This window comes from Diadema setosum, chromosome 17, assembly GCF_964275005.1.
Source record: "Diadema setosum chromosome 17, eeDiaSeto1, whole genome shotgun sequence".
NCBI classification, from domain to species: Eukaryota; Metazoa; Echinodermata; class Echinoidea; order Diadematoida; family Diadematidae; genus Diadema; species Diadema setosum.
This window is the reverse complement of record NC_092701.1, coordinates 13,915,191-13,930,280: the sequence shown is the minus strand read 5'-3', so window position 1 is coordinate 13,930,280 and position 15,090 is coordinate 13,915,191. Positions and strand designations below refer to the sequence as shown.

At 38.8% G+C, this 15,090-nt stretch overlaps 1 protein-coding gene across 1 annotated transcript in view; it reads left to right on the top strand.

Annotated features, from left to right (window-relative positions):
- The window catches only part of LOC140240733 (hamartin-like), a 63,807-nt gene that overhangs the window by 44,947 nt on the left and 3,770 nt on the right, over positions 1–15,090 (top strand). Inside the window, exons 14-17 of the mRNA XM_072320497.1 lie at positions 1,428–1,523; positions 2,101–2,242; positions 2,727–2,815; positions 5,545–5,613. Coding sequence (XP_072176598.1) covers positions 1,428–1,523; positions 2,101–2,242; positions 2,727–2,815; positions 5,545–5,613 — 396 coding nt within the window. The remainder of the gene's footprint in view (positions 1–1,427; positions 1,524–2,100; positions 2,243–2,726; positions 2,816–5,544; positions 5,614–15,090) is intronic.

Below are 15,090 nucleotides of genomic sequence, written 5' to 3'. Positions count from 1 at the left end.
AGAATTATGAAAGAGCAGTGGACCAACCGCTTTCAGAAAGCAGGGGGAATAATTGCTACCCTTAACATATGTCAATATCAAGTTGATGGAATTTGTAATTTTCATGAAAAATGGATTTTTGTAGTATTTTCTTTATATTTCCTTGATATTGTAGTCCACTCATACGTCATAACCTCTAGTAGTCTCCTCATCCAGCAGTTCCAACATCAAAACTTTAAAAATTCATAACTTTTGCATCGATTGTCCGATTTTCTTCAAACTTTCACTGATGTGTTCTACTAATGCTGCTGCTTTCACTCAATCCACATTGTTCTTGGGGTTTATCTTCCCTTTAACCGGAAATGCTGAGTGATGTTTGCAATTTCGATTCGAGCAACATGCTGGGAAAAACAATAAGTTAAGTAAGAGCGGGACATTAGATTTCCCTTCGAGGTAACCGAACTTCGAGTTATTTTTTTTGAGCTACATGAGTTTTAACCCTAAAAAGACTGGGGGGGGGGGCCTAAAAGGCCCCCCCCCCTCGACATTTCGCGCGATTACTCTGCAACACGCAATGCTCTCGCCGCGATGCTCTATGACTTTTTTCTTTCGAGTTTCCCGCACATTTTGATACCAAATTTGTGACGCCCGGGGGTACGGTTCTGAAGTTACATAACTTTTTGTACATGCACGTGAGGCCGAAAATGGCTCAAAAATGTGATTTTGTGTACAAAGTCAATGCAAATTGAGTTTTTTCACATGGCTCATATAAATATGCTTATTTTTACTCTCAATGGCTAAAATTAATTTGTTTTAGGAGTATTATGCTTTAAAAAGTGTCCGCCACAAATTTTGTTAAAAAAAACAACAAAAACAAAAGGTCGAAAAAACAAAGAAATACATAAGAAATTCATAAAACAATAAAATAAATAAGAAATTAATTTTGATACCGATTTTTTTTTAAGTACATTTGCTAAGAATGCCACTAAGAATAATTAAACCAAAAATGAGCACTTTTGGAGCTTTATTTACTGATTTAGATCAAAGAGTCTGATTTCTCGCATAAATTAGCATAATTAATCAATATAAAATAAAAGAAGACTATTTTGTAAAATTTGAATATACGATCTTGTAGATTACATCGCACACTACCATTGTGCAAATTTCCACGGCGATCGCGCGATCCACGGCCGAGATCTTAAGGGGGGGCCCTTTAGGCCCCCCCCCCCCAGTCTTTCGAGCTACCAAAATAGCCAGTCTTTTTAGGGTTAATACACGGAAACTCCATAGGAACAATCGGAACTTTCATTTTGCCCCGGAGGTAAGTGATATTCGGCTAATCCAACGTCGAGGTAAGCGAAGTTGACTGTATATGTAATTGGCTTGTTCTTTTATCAACAGTGAGTGGAACTGTGAGATAATGTATTCTATACTAAATCTTTCCTCAGGATCTCCAAACATCTAATGCCTCACTTTTGGACATGGAACAAGAGTTAGCCAGTACTAAGGCAGATATTGCAACAAACAAGCATCTCAAAGATGAGGTTCGTTATTCATTATATAAATATACTCTGTTTAAATTGACATGAAATGTGCTGTAAGTATTGATTACACATCATGAAATAAGTTTGTTCTTTATACCAGAAAAGATTACTGTAAAACCAGAAACGTTCACATGCATTTGAATTTCACATGAGCCAAGATTTGAAGTTCTTGTCTACACTATATGCATTGAATGCCAATTGCAGTTTGCAAAAATTTCATGCTGCGAAAAAAGCTGTTGGCTCCAATTCGTGAAATTTTCATGCCGCAAAATATCATTCTTTACTGCATTCTCTTTCCTATTTCCTCCTCTAATGTACTCTAGGACTTCAAAGCTTCGAAGGTTACACTGTACACATAATATCTACCAGTAACTATGCAAAGGGTTGTTGTGCATCATTCCTCTTCATTGTGGATATGTATAACTTGAAATTAGAAAAGTCAAAGTACTCCCCTTTACCCCCAATGGTTTTATTAACCACATTTATCACTTTGCATAATTGGTTAGTGATGTTGATATGCTAAAACAGATTTTAGAAAGTGATACCCTGACATCTCAACACATTTGCGACCTTCTAGATTGCTAGACTAAATCGGGAGATTCTACTTCTTGGAGAGGCTATAACCAAGTACAAAGAAAGGATTGAAGAGAGCAAGGTTAACCAGGCAATTCTTCAGCAGGAGGAGGAGAAGCAAGCACACTACAAGAAAGAGTTAACAGGTTTGGATAGAACTATATTTTATCAGCTGATTGGAATCAATACAAGCAATTTATGATTACTATAGCATGGGCTGTTTCATGTAATATTGAGTTCTACAGAATATACTTCACACACTAAAAAGTATTCTCCACATGGTAAGACAAAGAGAAAAGGAAAATGTATTTGATTTGCTGTTGCTACATCAATTCGCTGCAGATTAACAAAATACATGCATGAAGAAATCTTGTCAACAACTTTGATGTACAGTATGATGTAATGGTATAATGCAGTGTCAATCAAGCTTAGCTTACCAAAAGTATAAAATGTCACCTTTCTTGCCGTTGATTTATACAAATTCATCATGTACAATTATTCTTGAAAATTAATGTGGTTAGGATGATACAGGAATGTTATGAACCACACATGTTCTGTTTCTATATTGAACAAAACCTAGTCAGACTACACTGCTTAGTTGCAATGTTATTCTTTCCTGTATCCTGTCAGATTGCCATGATGCTGTGAAGCATAAAACCATTCAGTTGGAAGCTGCTAAAGCGAGGATTATTGAACTTGATGCTCTGCTGTCCCAAAGGGTAATTCTACCAAGCAACTTTTTTTTTTCCTTGTTTGTTTAGTAGACTTACTCATATTTTATTGAAGTAGAATGTCCTGTGTTTCCATGTGTTCTTCAACTGTCAAGTAAATTCCCCTTTTGCGTGATCAAACTTCATAGCAGGTTTAGGTATATTTTGCTGTCTTGTTACTTGGATGTGTGAGCAGTTGGTAGTGAATATGTAGATGCTGCTTCCTCCTTTCAAATCATCAAGCTCTGTGCAATTGTATACCCTGCATGATGCTGTCTCCATTAAATCTTTGGATTCATTGGCATACACTGCCATTGTTGCTGCCTCACATTTCTTATGTGAGCTTTACTTGCCACATTTCTAGGTAGATTTCATTCAAATTTGCTTGAGGTCAAAGATCACCTAACTGAAAACATACAAGATGTCATTCTCCAGTGATAGATTAATCAAGGATGTAATTTGTCTGAAGGATAAAAATGAATTCACAGTTATATTTATGTGATAGGGTGGAAGATTTATGGTTCTCTTATTGGTTTAGGGGTCACTGAACTTGGGCCAAATATGCCAGGTTTTTAGCCAGTGTATCTGCTTAAAGGTAGGGTATACCTTTTACAGACCTCCCAAAATACAGCAAAACATTAAATATGAACCTCAGGGGACTTGTTTAGGCCACTGCTGAGAAATTTGGAAGTCAACAGTTATCTACAATTTGAATAATGCACAAAACTCAACTACTCAGTAGTTCTGTGTGTCAGCCACACTTAAGCCTTTTTGTTGCAGTCTTCTGTATTTTTTTTTTTTTATCTATAAACACAAATCTAAAAGTATAAGAGCTGATGTAATAACATATAGAATGTGTGGCAAGAATGTATATAGAAATGTTTGTAAGTTTTGATGAACTTTCTTCACAAAATATACATGATGGACACACATGCAGTGCATGGGTCTGCAAAGGTAGCCTAGTAATGTACTGGAATTTACGGTGAGCCCCGAAAAAAATTCAATTCAAAATCTAACGGTCAATAAAAATGTACTAAATGTTACCTTCCACTTTCAATACTTGATGGGAGTTTCTAAAATGATACTCTCTTCAACATACCACTGTATTTATACAACTCTTCATTTAAGGCATGCAAATGGGATTCCCTACCTTTAAAGAATGTCAGAGGGTAATGACATGATGAAGGGAGGAAAGAGTATGTGATATTCAAGTATATGTAAACAAAATGAAATGAGGATGCGAGGTAAAAAAAAAAAATGAAATTATATATAGGCTTGTTTAAAATTGCCAATAGACTTTTTAATGAAGCTGGAAGATTCCAGGGGAGTACACATAAGGAAGGAGGATAGCAGTGAATAAGGAAAATGATTCCTCTGTTCTAAGGGGTTAAAGGTTAATCAAGGGTCAAGATCAGTGAACTTCTGTGATGCAAGTGGTCGGCCTGTATCATAATCAAAAAAGAAAGGAGAAACATTCAAGTTTGATGAAAGTAATATTGCTCTGGTCTTCTTTAGGAAATTGATTCAAACCTAGTTCAACACATTTATGACACTGTGCTTCAACAACATACCAGTTTTTATGCCTCCGCCACGAAGTGGTGCCGGAGGCATTATGTTTTCGGGTTGTCCGTCCGTCCGTCCGTCCTTCCGTCTGTCCTTCCGTCCGTAATGAACTTTGTGGACAGCGTAACTAAAAAACCTTTTGAGGTATCCTAATGAAACTTGGCATGTATGTGTATTAGGGGGTGAAGTTGTGCCTATCAACTTTTGGGTGCACATGCTCAAGGTCAAAGGTCAAAAGGTCAAGGTCAAATACGTAAAATTTCACTATTTCCACCATATCTATGCAATGCCTGAAGATATTTTCTTGAAACTTAGTGTATACATGTATAACCCAATTAAGATTCTTTGGTGAAAGTTGGGGGTCATGAGGTCAAAGGTCAAAAGGTCAAGTAAAAATATTAAAACTTAATTTTTTTCTCTGTATTTTGGAAATTGTTCAGAGTATCTTCATGGAACATAGTATATATACATGTACTGACTGGCAGTGAATATCTAGAGAATTTAGGGTTCGTGGGTCAAAGGTCAAGGGCAACACTTCAAAATTTTACTATTTCCCTCATATTTATGCAATGCCAGCAGGATTATCTTTTTTGTTTTTACACCTGGTGTATGCATGTATAACCTAATAGAGATTCTCTGGAAGCTTTCTTTTTTCTTCTTTTTTGTTTGCCTCAAAGGTCAAAAGGTCAAAGATCAAGGGAAAGTGCTGAACTAACTTTTTCCTCCATATCTCAGAAGTCGCTCAAGTTATCTTGAAACTTACTACGTAAATTATGCATGTTGTGCCTGACAGTGATTATCCTATGAATTTTAGGGTCAAAGGCCAGATGAAAATGGTAACAATGAACTTTTCATTATAGAAATTGCACTTTTTCTCCATACCTTGAAAATTACTCAATGCATAAACTATGAATGGGTCAAAGTCAAGTTAAAGTCCTTAAATCCCCAAGTACATGCTCTCCTATTCATCCAATTAAACCTAGGTCAAGGAAGATGAACATTCAACACATTTGTGACAAACTTGTAATTTTAATATTTTGCCAATTGTGAAAATGTAATCACACATTGTCTACATGTACTATAGACCTGTTAGGAAAATCGTGCATTATGGCGGAGGCATACCAGTTGCCTTAGCGACATTTCTAGTTAAAGTTGATTTTATGGTCTTGTTCCAGGATCGATCAATAGCAGAACAGAAGAGGTACCTGGAGAGTGTGAAAAACCTTTCTCATGGAAAAGTTGATGTGAGTATATATTTGTGTATGAGGAGAGTGTGTATAGTATTAGTTGTTATGCATATTCTGACTTCTTTGTCAGCAGTGACAGCTTAAAGGTATTGTTTACCATTGGGAGCAGTGATTTAAAAAATTTTCGAGTTATCACATTTGATGGATATGTGTAGGCCAGTTGTACAGTGCACTCCTATTATAATGTACATGGTTATATCAAAATTCCGGTTACAACGAAATAAAAATTCAGGTCACAAAATTATCAGCCCTATGTTGTTTTTTTATTGTTTATTTGTTCGGTTATAATGAAATTTCGATATAACAAAAGAAAACTGCCGGTCCCAAGGACTTCATAATAATGGGAGTCCACTGTATCACAAAACATCCTACCATATAAAAATTTTGCATTAAAACTAAAATACAAGGAGATATCACCGTTTTTCTCAATAAAGCATAACTGTAGATGGTTTATTCTAGAAACAATTCTATAACTATTGTTCACATTTTGTATATCTAGCCATTCTTAACATCAGTTATACTGATTGACATTTTTACACTGTTTCTATCCCGAACTCACATTATAGAACTATTTTTAAGCATCAGCAAATGGGAAATAATGCCTTTAAGAGTATGGTTTTATTAGGCAGGTCTTGACAATAGCAGTGCCCTGTTGACCTTGGGCCACTAAAAATAAGCCAGTTCGGGGTTCCACTTTGAGCATGAGCAGAAAAAGGTCATCTGTACCAGCAGAGCATGGTGGTTTTTAAATTCACTGAGATAAGCATCTGTGATATAATAATTATTCAAGTGATCCCTATAAGTGGTGCTTGCCAGCACATCCACCTGACAGCAAAAGCGGTGTCTGACAATATCAATAGAAAGAGATTGTTAATACATTCGATGCAAAATAATGAAATGGATGCTTTTCAAAATGCCAATGGAAGGATCATTCTGGTCACCTGGTCTATGCAAGTTCATCCTTTGTTTGAACATGACTGATGAATTCCATAAATTGTTATGTTGGGCAAGTTTATGCCTTCTGTCACTTGAAACTAGTGGAGTGCCTAATCAACTGAGAAAGAAGCGTAGGTCATTTGTACCCATGTGCCCATGAGCTAACCCCGAACTGGCTTATTGAAAAACTTTGGCATTTTTCCCCCACAAACTATATCTTTGAAAACAAACAACCTTCAGATATTAAAGCAGAATACTGAAGGAAAAGCCTATATTGTTGGATTATATACATATTTCAAGCTTAGAGCATGTTAAACACAGTGGCCTTTACTTTATCCCTTTAGAAAATTGCGTTTTGGAGAACGGCTGCTTAGAAAAATTGCATTCTGAATCATGTTCAATCGGAAGATCCGTAGTTATTTTGGGGGCATGTCCATGACGTCATGGGGTGAAGAGCAAACCCGGAAGTATCGCACAATAGCCTGAGCTTACCTATGTATGCTCCTGATGAGAGCGAGAGTCGAGGCTCGTACCCCGGAATCCCAAGATTTTTCTGATGTGAATGTCACCAAAAAAAGAAAAAAAGAAAAGAAATAAAATTGTTTTCTACGTCAAGTCTCGTGTGAAATCACACATTTCCTTGTGTAAATAAAGTCGGTTACATGTTAGGCGTAACAGATTTAATATCACGAGCGTTCGCCCGCGTCCGGCATGCCTTCTTATCTGTTAAGTAGCCAGCTTGGCTCGAGCTTGGCATGCGCCCATGCCGTCCGCGTTCGGGAACGCCAGCTTAAAAGTCTTTTGTTTAGTGCCTTTGTTTCGAACACAATAGCGTCAACTTCACTGCACCCAATCGACCACGAAGCCACCGCTCCATGTAGCCAGCGTTCGGGAACGCCCGGATTAAGTCTTCCCTTTGTCTTGTGCTGAACACTTATACACAGTTGATTTCATGGAAGCTTAAAAAACGGACAAATTAGCAAACAAATGAAACCACCAAAGGCATCGCACTATTACGCGTTAGTAACGCTGTGATTACCTTAATTTGCGTCGACGAGAGGCGTAATCAAAAAGTATATCCGAAAGAGTATTTATTCCCCTTACATGAGCGTGAGACCACTCTTGTAAGCAGCTTCTCAGGTGAAGCAAAATGTGTGTAATGAAGTGACAAGTGTATTAAGAAAAACATTCACAATAGCTAGGTAGATTGACGGAAACTTGACACCCATGGCCGTGCCAGCCAGGCAACAGGCTGGTGGAAATTTCCAGGAACTTCAAAGCAGGTTTGCCGCCAGGCAAAACCGCAGGGTAAAGGAATTTGCGTACGCGCTGAATGGGTCGTAAACATCGTGTCAATTGCATGGGGCCTGGGAACAGGGGCTATGTATAGTAACCCTGTGCTGTATAATACGAGCATGCTGATGGAGACACGTGCTGGAGTTGGCGAGAGCTAGCTGATGAGAGCTGCCTGCCTGAAAACCAGGGAGGTGCATACACATCTGGCTCTGCTGAAACTATGGAGCTATAGTACAGTAAAGTCGACACGATAAAAAAAGTCCCGATTTTTGCCTTTGTTATTCCTTGAAAATTTCTTCGTCTTAGTCGACATTTAGAAGTCGACAACTCGCGTAAGTCGACCTGATTTTTTAGTGCCAACTGAGCTGAAATACGTGTTTATTCCCTCGTCTAAGTCGACATATTTTTTTTTTTTTTCGCTCAAAATCTTATCGCCATTCTCTGAAAAAGAATTGTTTTCCCGCGAGTCGGTATCGCTAGTGTACGGCGTGGTAGCGTTCGCGCCACGCGTCCATTGTCTTGTACGCCAGAAATGAAAGGGCATACATTCATTTACATTCTTTGGAGAATTACATGTAGTTGCCTACCCAAAGCAGTTCACTTTCCCCCTTTTCTCCTGCTCGTTATTCTCAAAACGCACAAACTGTGTACACATAAAGGTCCTAGTAGAAAATCATTATCAGAACATGATACACGTGTAGGTGTTTCTGTTTAACCGAATATTCTAACGTTAATTATTCCGAAGCGTTAATAGAAACCTGGGCCCGTTTTTAGAAAAGTAATCAAATGCAACTACATGTAATTAAATGCAACTGAAAATTAAATGCAGGTGTATCAAATCACGAGCAACTTTGCACATAAACGCAAGTGCGTTGCTGAAAAGGCTTGCGTTTGATAATCATATGAAACTAGAAAATAGTTGTACAAACCTGAAACTCAATTGCGTTGAAACGCAACTCTTAAAGTCAAATGAAGTCCATCAAATCACGCGCAACGCTGTATTCAAACGCAAGAGCGTTGCAGGGAAGACTTGTGGTTTTCGTAAGAAACTAGAAACTGTGGTTAAAAGCATCTCTTAACATCTACGGAGGTGCGTTATTGTTGAAAAGTCTTGCATTATTTTGTTTGTTTTTTTCGTACGCAAAATTAAAAATTAAACGCAGCTCTGAAAATCAAATGCAATTGCAAGTCCTTGTGATCACGCGGAACGCTGAATAGACTTGCGTTTGATAATCGTACGAAACTTGAAAATTGTAGGGAACTTCTTTAAAACTCAGTTGCGTTTCAACGCGAGTCTATAAATCAAATGCAAGTCCATCAAATCACACGCGACGCTAGTATTTAAACGCAAGAGCATTGCCGAGAAGACATGCAGTTTTTGTACGAAATTATAAGAAACTGCGTTTAAACGCATCTCTAAACATCTACGGAAGTGAGTTATTGTTGAAAAGACCTGTATTATTTTTTACTTCGTACGCAAAATCAAAAATTAAACGCAACCCCAAAAATCAAATGCAAGTCCATCAAATCACACGGAACGCTGAAAAGACTTGCGTTTGATAATCATCCGACACTAGAAAATTGTAAGAAACTTAAACTCAATTGCGTTTAAACGCAATTCTAAAAGTCAAATGCAAGTCCATCAAAATCACAAGCAACGCTGTATTTAAAACGCAAGAGCGTTGCAGAAAAGACTTGCGGTTTCTGTACGAAACTAGAAACTGCGTTTAAACGCATAAAAATCTATACCGAAGCGTGCTATTGTTGAAAAGACTTTAAGAATCATATTTTTTTATTTCGTAACGGAACTTTCGCCGTGACCGAACTTAGTCTGCACTAGCAGGGGAAAGACATCGCAACATTTACACGTTTCAAACTACCGAAACGCATCGTGCTTCACGAAATGTCAGTGAAAAAATAGTAGCAAATTATTGTTACTGCAGTTCGCTATTCCGAAGGTATAAATCTCAGTCCAAAGTTAAATCAAAGTCCGACGATGGAAAGATATTCATCTTTACGAAGGTTAGTAATCCGAAAGATGTCGTTTCCGGATTAACAAATTTTTCTTCTTCTTTTTATTTCAGACTGGCCCGCGCCGTACAGAGCGGTAATGTTGCGAATCGGAGCGCGAGAACAATTCATTTTCAGAGTATGGCAATAGAAATTTAAACAAAACAAAATCACATGGCGACTTAGGGAAGGAAAATCACACATCCTATTTCAACTCAGTCGACACTGAAAATTATCTCGACAGAATCATACGAAATCACACGCATATCTTCACAGCAACGCACTTGCATTTAAATCGCAAAGTTGCATGCACTTTGGGGAATATGCGTTTGTTTTTTTCAAATCAAATTTAAAACGTACAGTGTCTAGAAACGGGTCCAGGGCCCCGTTGCTAGAAACTTTGCGTTTAAACGCAACTTGCAACTGATTGTCACTGGCCAATCAAAATCATTGTTGCATGCATGTCTTCTTAATAGGGCAGACCCTGAGCCAATCAGAATGGTCAGTGACAATCAGTTGCAAGTTGCGTTTAAACGCAAAGTTTCTAGCAACGGGGCCCTGGTTTCGGATCCCGCTCTTTCAAAATCTCTCAAGAGATTTGGGTTTTGTGCAATGCCGTTACTAATCCGCGTGTGCTTGTTTCGCAATAAAACTCGAATGAAGATGTACACAGCGATAGAGGCTCAGCTCAGTAGATACCTGCCTCCAGTGACAATATTCATGTATACAACAAAAGAGTTTGTGAGCCCATTAGCGCAATGTCTATTCATGACTATGTGTCTGCTGGTGCCCGATCGATACTTTCATTGTTTGATGGCACATGACTAGTTGACCATGGAAAGGGGATACATGTATAGGCCTACAGCTTGACTGCTTCAGCACAGGAGGAATACCAACCTGTCCATTCTCAAGTCGACCTGCAAAGAGAATCTCGCTTTTGAGCATTTCAGGCTCTTGGAGATGTGGAATTGGGTTGTGTAAAGCTAAAAGCCGCGTTTACACCATGTTCCCGGCAACCACGGCAGTCACATTTCAGGCCATCAAGGACAAAACGGGACGGACGTGAAACAACGCTGTGAGACGAGATAGGCAAATGTGACAGGCCGTGATTGCCGTGATTGATATTCGTTGATGTGACAAATAAATACGATTCATTAATCCGAAACCGCACGAATTTTGTGATTCTAAAGGTGCATTTATCGGGATATGAAATTAATTACGTTACTCTGAAAACGAATAACACAACTTGTTCCTTTTAATTTCTGGGATTAACAAAACATCAGAAAGCAAAGCTTATTCAATTTTCGGATTTTTAGTCTGACATTGGGGGTTAGTAGTTCGGAAAATAAGTATTGAAAATCTTTGAGGCAAGAAAATACGTTGAATTCTTATTATGGCATCGTTATTTCCTTTGCCTTATGTTCATTATTCCGAAAGAAGAATAAGGTTCGTAAATCCGATGGTTCTTTTTGCAGAACCCGCAAAACACGCAAATTTGATATGCCTTAACTAATAAATTTGTTAATCCAAAATTGTATTAGGGCTCGTTAATACCATTTGTGGCATTATTCCGAAGGTTCGTAAATGTGAGAATGAATTACGTGCATGGTACGAAACTTATATCATTTTTGGCTAAAAGAAAATTAAAAACGCCGAATCTTTTCCTGTGACGGGAATATGGGTTTATTTCTGAACGTGACATCGTTTACTTCTTTGCACGATATTCATCATTCCGGAAAAAAAAAAAAAATATTCAGATGGTTCATTCATCCGAAAATGGAAAAAAGGTGGGTCGTTTATCTGTAAAGGAATTATCATATTCGTGGTAAGAAACTTCGTTTTCGAATCAGCTATATAACGTCCGAAATTTCGAAACTTATAAGAAAAGCGAACCTTCAGCATATCAAAATAGCGAATCGTAACAGTTTTTTTTTTTTTTTTTTTTTTTTTTTTTTTTAATCGAGCAGTGTGGAATAACAAATATCCGACATTTATTTAAGCATGGCATGGAGCAGAATGTTACTGCTATTCACTTCCAAAAGTAAAAGCAATCATCTGACATTTATTCTGGCATCTTCTGAATGTTATTGCTATTTACTTTCGAAAGTAAAGCAAATATCCGACATTTATTTAATCACCGTATGGAATTGAATATCACTCTGATTCATTTCCGAACGTCAGAGGAAACATTCGACATTTATTTTAGCATCTTCCGGAGCTGAATGTTATTGCTATTTATTTTCGAACATAAAAGCAAACATCAGACATTTATTTTATCATCATACGGAGTTGAATATTATTATTATTCATTTCCGAACGTCAAAGCAAACATTCGACATTTATTTCAGCATCTTCCGGAGCCGAATGTTATCCTTAATTCATTTCCGAATGCAAAATCAATATTATCTGACATTAATCTAAGCACCGTACGGAGCTGACTCTTACCGTTATTCATTTCCAAAAGTATAAGCAAACATCCGACATTTATTTTAGTATCATACGGAGTCGAATATTACCGTTATTCATTTCCAAAAGTATAAGCAAACATCCGACATTTATTTTAGTATCATACGGAGTCGAATATTACCGTTATTCATTTCCAAAATTAAGAGCAAACATATGACATTTATTTTAGCATCTTACGGAGCCGATTGTTACCGCTGTTCATTTTCGAAAGTAAAGGCAAACATCCGACTTTTTTAGTGGCCCGATCGGGTCACCAAAATCTTCATTTCTGAAATTTTGGTGGCCCGACGTGCGTTTTTGGTGGCCCCGAGCCACCGGGCCACCGTAAGTGTCGAGCCTTGACTAATGTCATCGAAAAGTAAACCAGAATGCAACTTCTCGCTTGTGAATCATTGCTTGTGAATAATCGCAAAACTTTGGCAAAACTTTTGGAATACCAGCCCTGTTCATGACGCTTGGAAACTGCGAGTCGAGAGAATTTTGCGAACTGGTGCAATGTTACTCCGTAGCGTAGGCAACTGTACTTGACGATTAAAAATGCATGTGGAGTCGCAATCGTTTGTAAACTGTCTGAAGTGCGCGATTTCTCTCACCCTGTTTTTTGCCACGCGATTTATTTTTAACTGGCAAGAACGATGTGGAATTCTGGCGTCCACCGTAAATTGTGCACTTGCCGGCGCAAATTGTTCTTTTCATAGGTGAAGCCGTGCGCGGAAGGCACGTGGTTGGGATAATCCTTGCGTTCCTAAAGCGGAAAGGAACGCCATGAATGCGACTTGTGAGCAAGTCCGTTCTGTTGCGTCCAAGGAACGCCCTCATTAGGCTGATGAATAGAGGGATTAAGCCCCCCATTCTGCACGCAGGAGGAATAGGGGCGTCCCCTAACAAAAGGAGGAACGCGAGCGTTCCCCATGCGGCCGAACGCTCGTGAAATTAAATCTGTCACGCCTTATTTAGGCCACGAATACAGAAGTTGTCAGGCCTAGTGCCTGTAGTGGGTGCTTCGTAATCGATCAGTCACATGCATGTGCCCATCACCGGCCGCCTATGTCGCAGTGCAGTAGCCTACGTGAATCAAAGAACACAGAAGCCTGGGCTTCGTACCTCTGGTACGTACTACCAAGGAGGAGCTGAAGCTCCTTGGTACCACTACAGCTGTGTACGCCATATATTTAGCGAGTCTATTTTTTCGCGAATCGGGACTTGCCAATAATTTCGCGAGTGCTTAAATTCGCGGTTGCGGAGTACACTACTGGAGGGGGAAATATATACAGAAAGAGTTAATATTTTCGTGTGTTTTTAAATTCGCAAATTGCACAAGGTTTGCGAAATTTGCGAGAATAAAAACCTCGCGAAATATTCGATGTATGTGCATCGCTATTAAAATACTGTACTAGATACTACGCAATGAGTGGGCGTCGGCTAAATCGAAGTCTCGAGTAGAGGCCGGCCGGCCTATCTGGTGATAAAATAAACGATACTACAGAGCACTGCGGTTTTCATCATTGATAGTGATAGAACTTGGATGGACTCAGTGAAGTAATGAATGCATCGGGCATCGAATTTGTGAGGGTTCCTAGATAGAATGCTGATGAGCTGTGACCGGGAGTACGGAGTGAGTGTGATGTAATAAGATATGATACTACTAGTATCCTATATCATGATCTACAGAGCGTTGTTAAGGGCCGAAATCGCAAAAAATGCGACACAAAAATATAGAAACGCTAAGAAACTCACCTTCATTCACCTCAGATTTAGAAGAAGATTTTATTGTGAAAATTGTTCGAAATGTTCATTTTAGACTTTTTACTGCACAGTACAATACCAAATTTGTGCCTCATTTGCCGATTTTCTCTTAGTTTGCTCGGTACGAATGTGTAAAGTTACTGTTGTGGTGTATCGTGAAAGACGTCGATTATTCCATGACTCATTTAACATTGTTAGGCCTATTACTGCTCTGAAGTACGAGTTCAAGTCAGCACTAAGCTCGGTTCATTTTCAGTTCAGAATAAAAACAAATCTGACCAATCTAAATTTTGAAGTCTATCTGGCATTGGTCCTGCGTCACCAACATTGTCCCTTGGCCTGCCGTGTGGCAAGGGCTCGTACTGCCAATCTCCAGGAAGTCCGTCCGCTTCAACCGGCCTGCCCTGGGCCTTCCCCCCCCCCCCCCCCAGCTCGCCCGCAGCGTCTCCCTCCGGCGCCCCACCGTGTGGCTCGTCATCAATATCTATTTCTCCAACTTCACCAGGCCAGGGTCATCATCGCTAGTTTCATCATCGCTATCATCACTAGTGTCAGTTGTATCACTCGGTTCACCATCGCTTCCACATTCAAATTCCATCAACAAATCATCCTGTTCATCACTGACCTTAACGTACGATGTCATTATCGAAAAACAAACTTTCAAAACTTCCTTTTATATATGCAAATACCGGGTATATACAACAACTTGTATAATACAAGGCATGCATTATGCGCGCGTGCACCGCTCGAGACCTTGCTTGCGCGATTCCCTTCACCCGATGACGTCGTCGGCAAAGCCTTGAAATTTACACTGTGATCTAGATTTCAGGGGGTGACAGGTGTAAATCTCCAATATCCTCTAACTCCACTTCAAAAAGGCCATTTTAAACGATGTAAACGGCAAATTGTTCTATTTGTCCCACTCTTTGACTTCATATATAATATAATATCTTCAGTATTCCCCTTTAAAGAATACACTATACCGATTGAAATGGGGTTTTTCCAAATTGAAAATTTCAA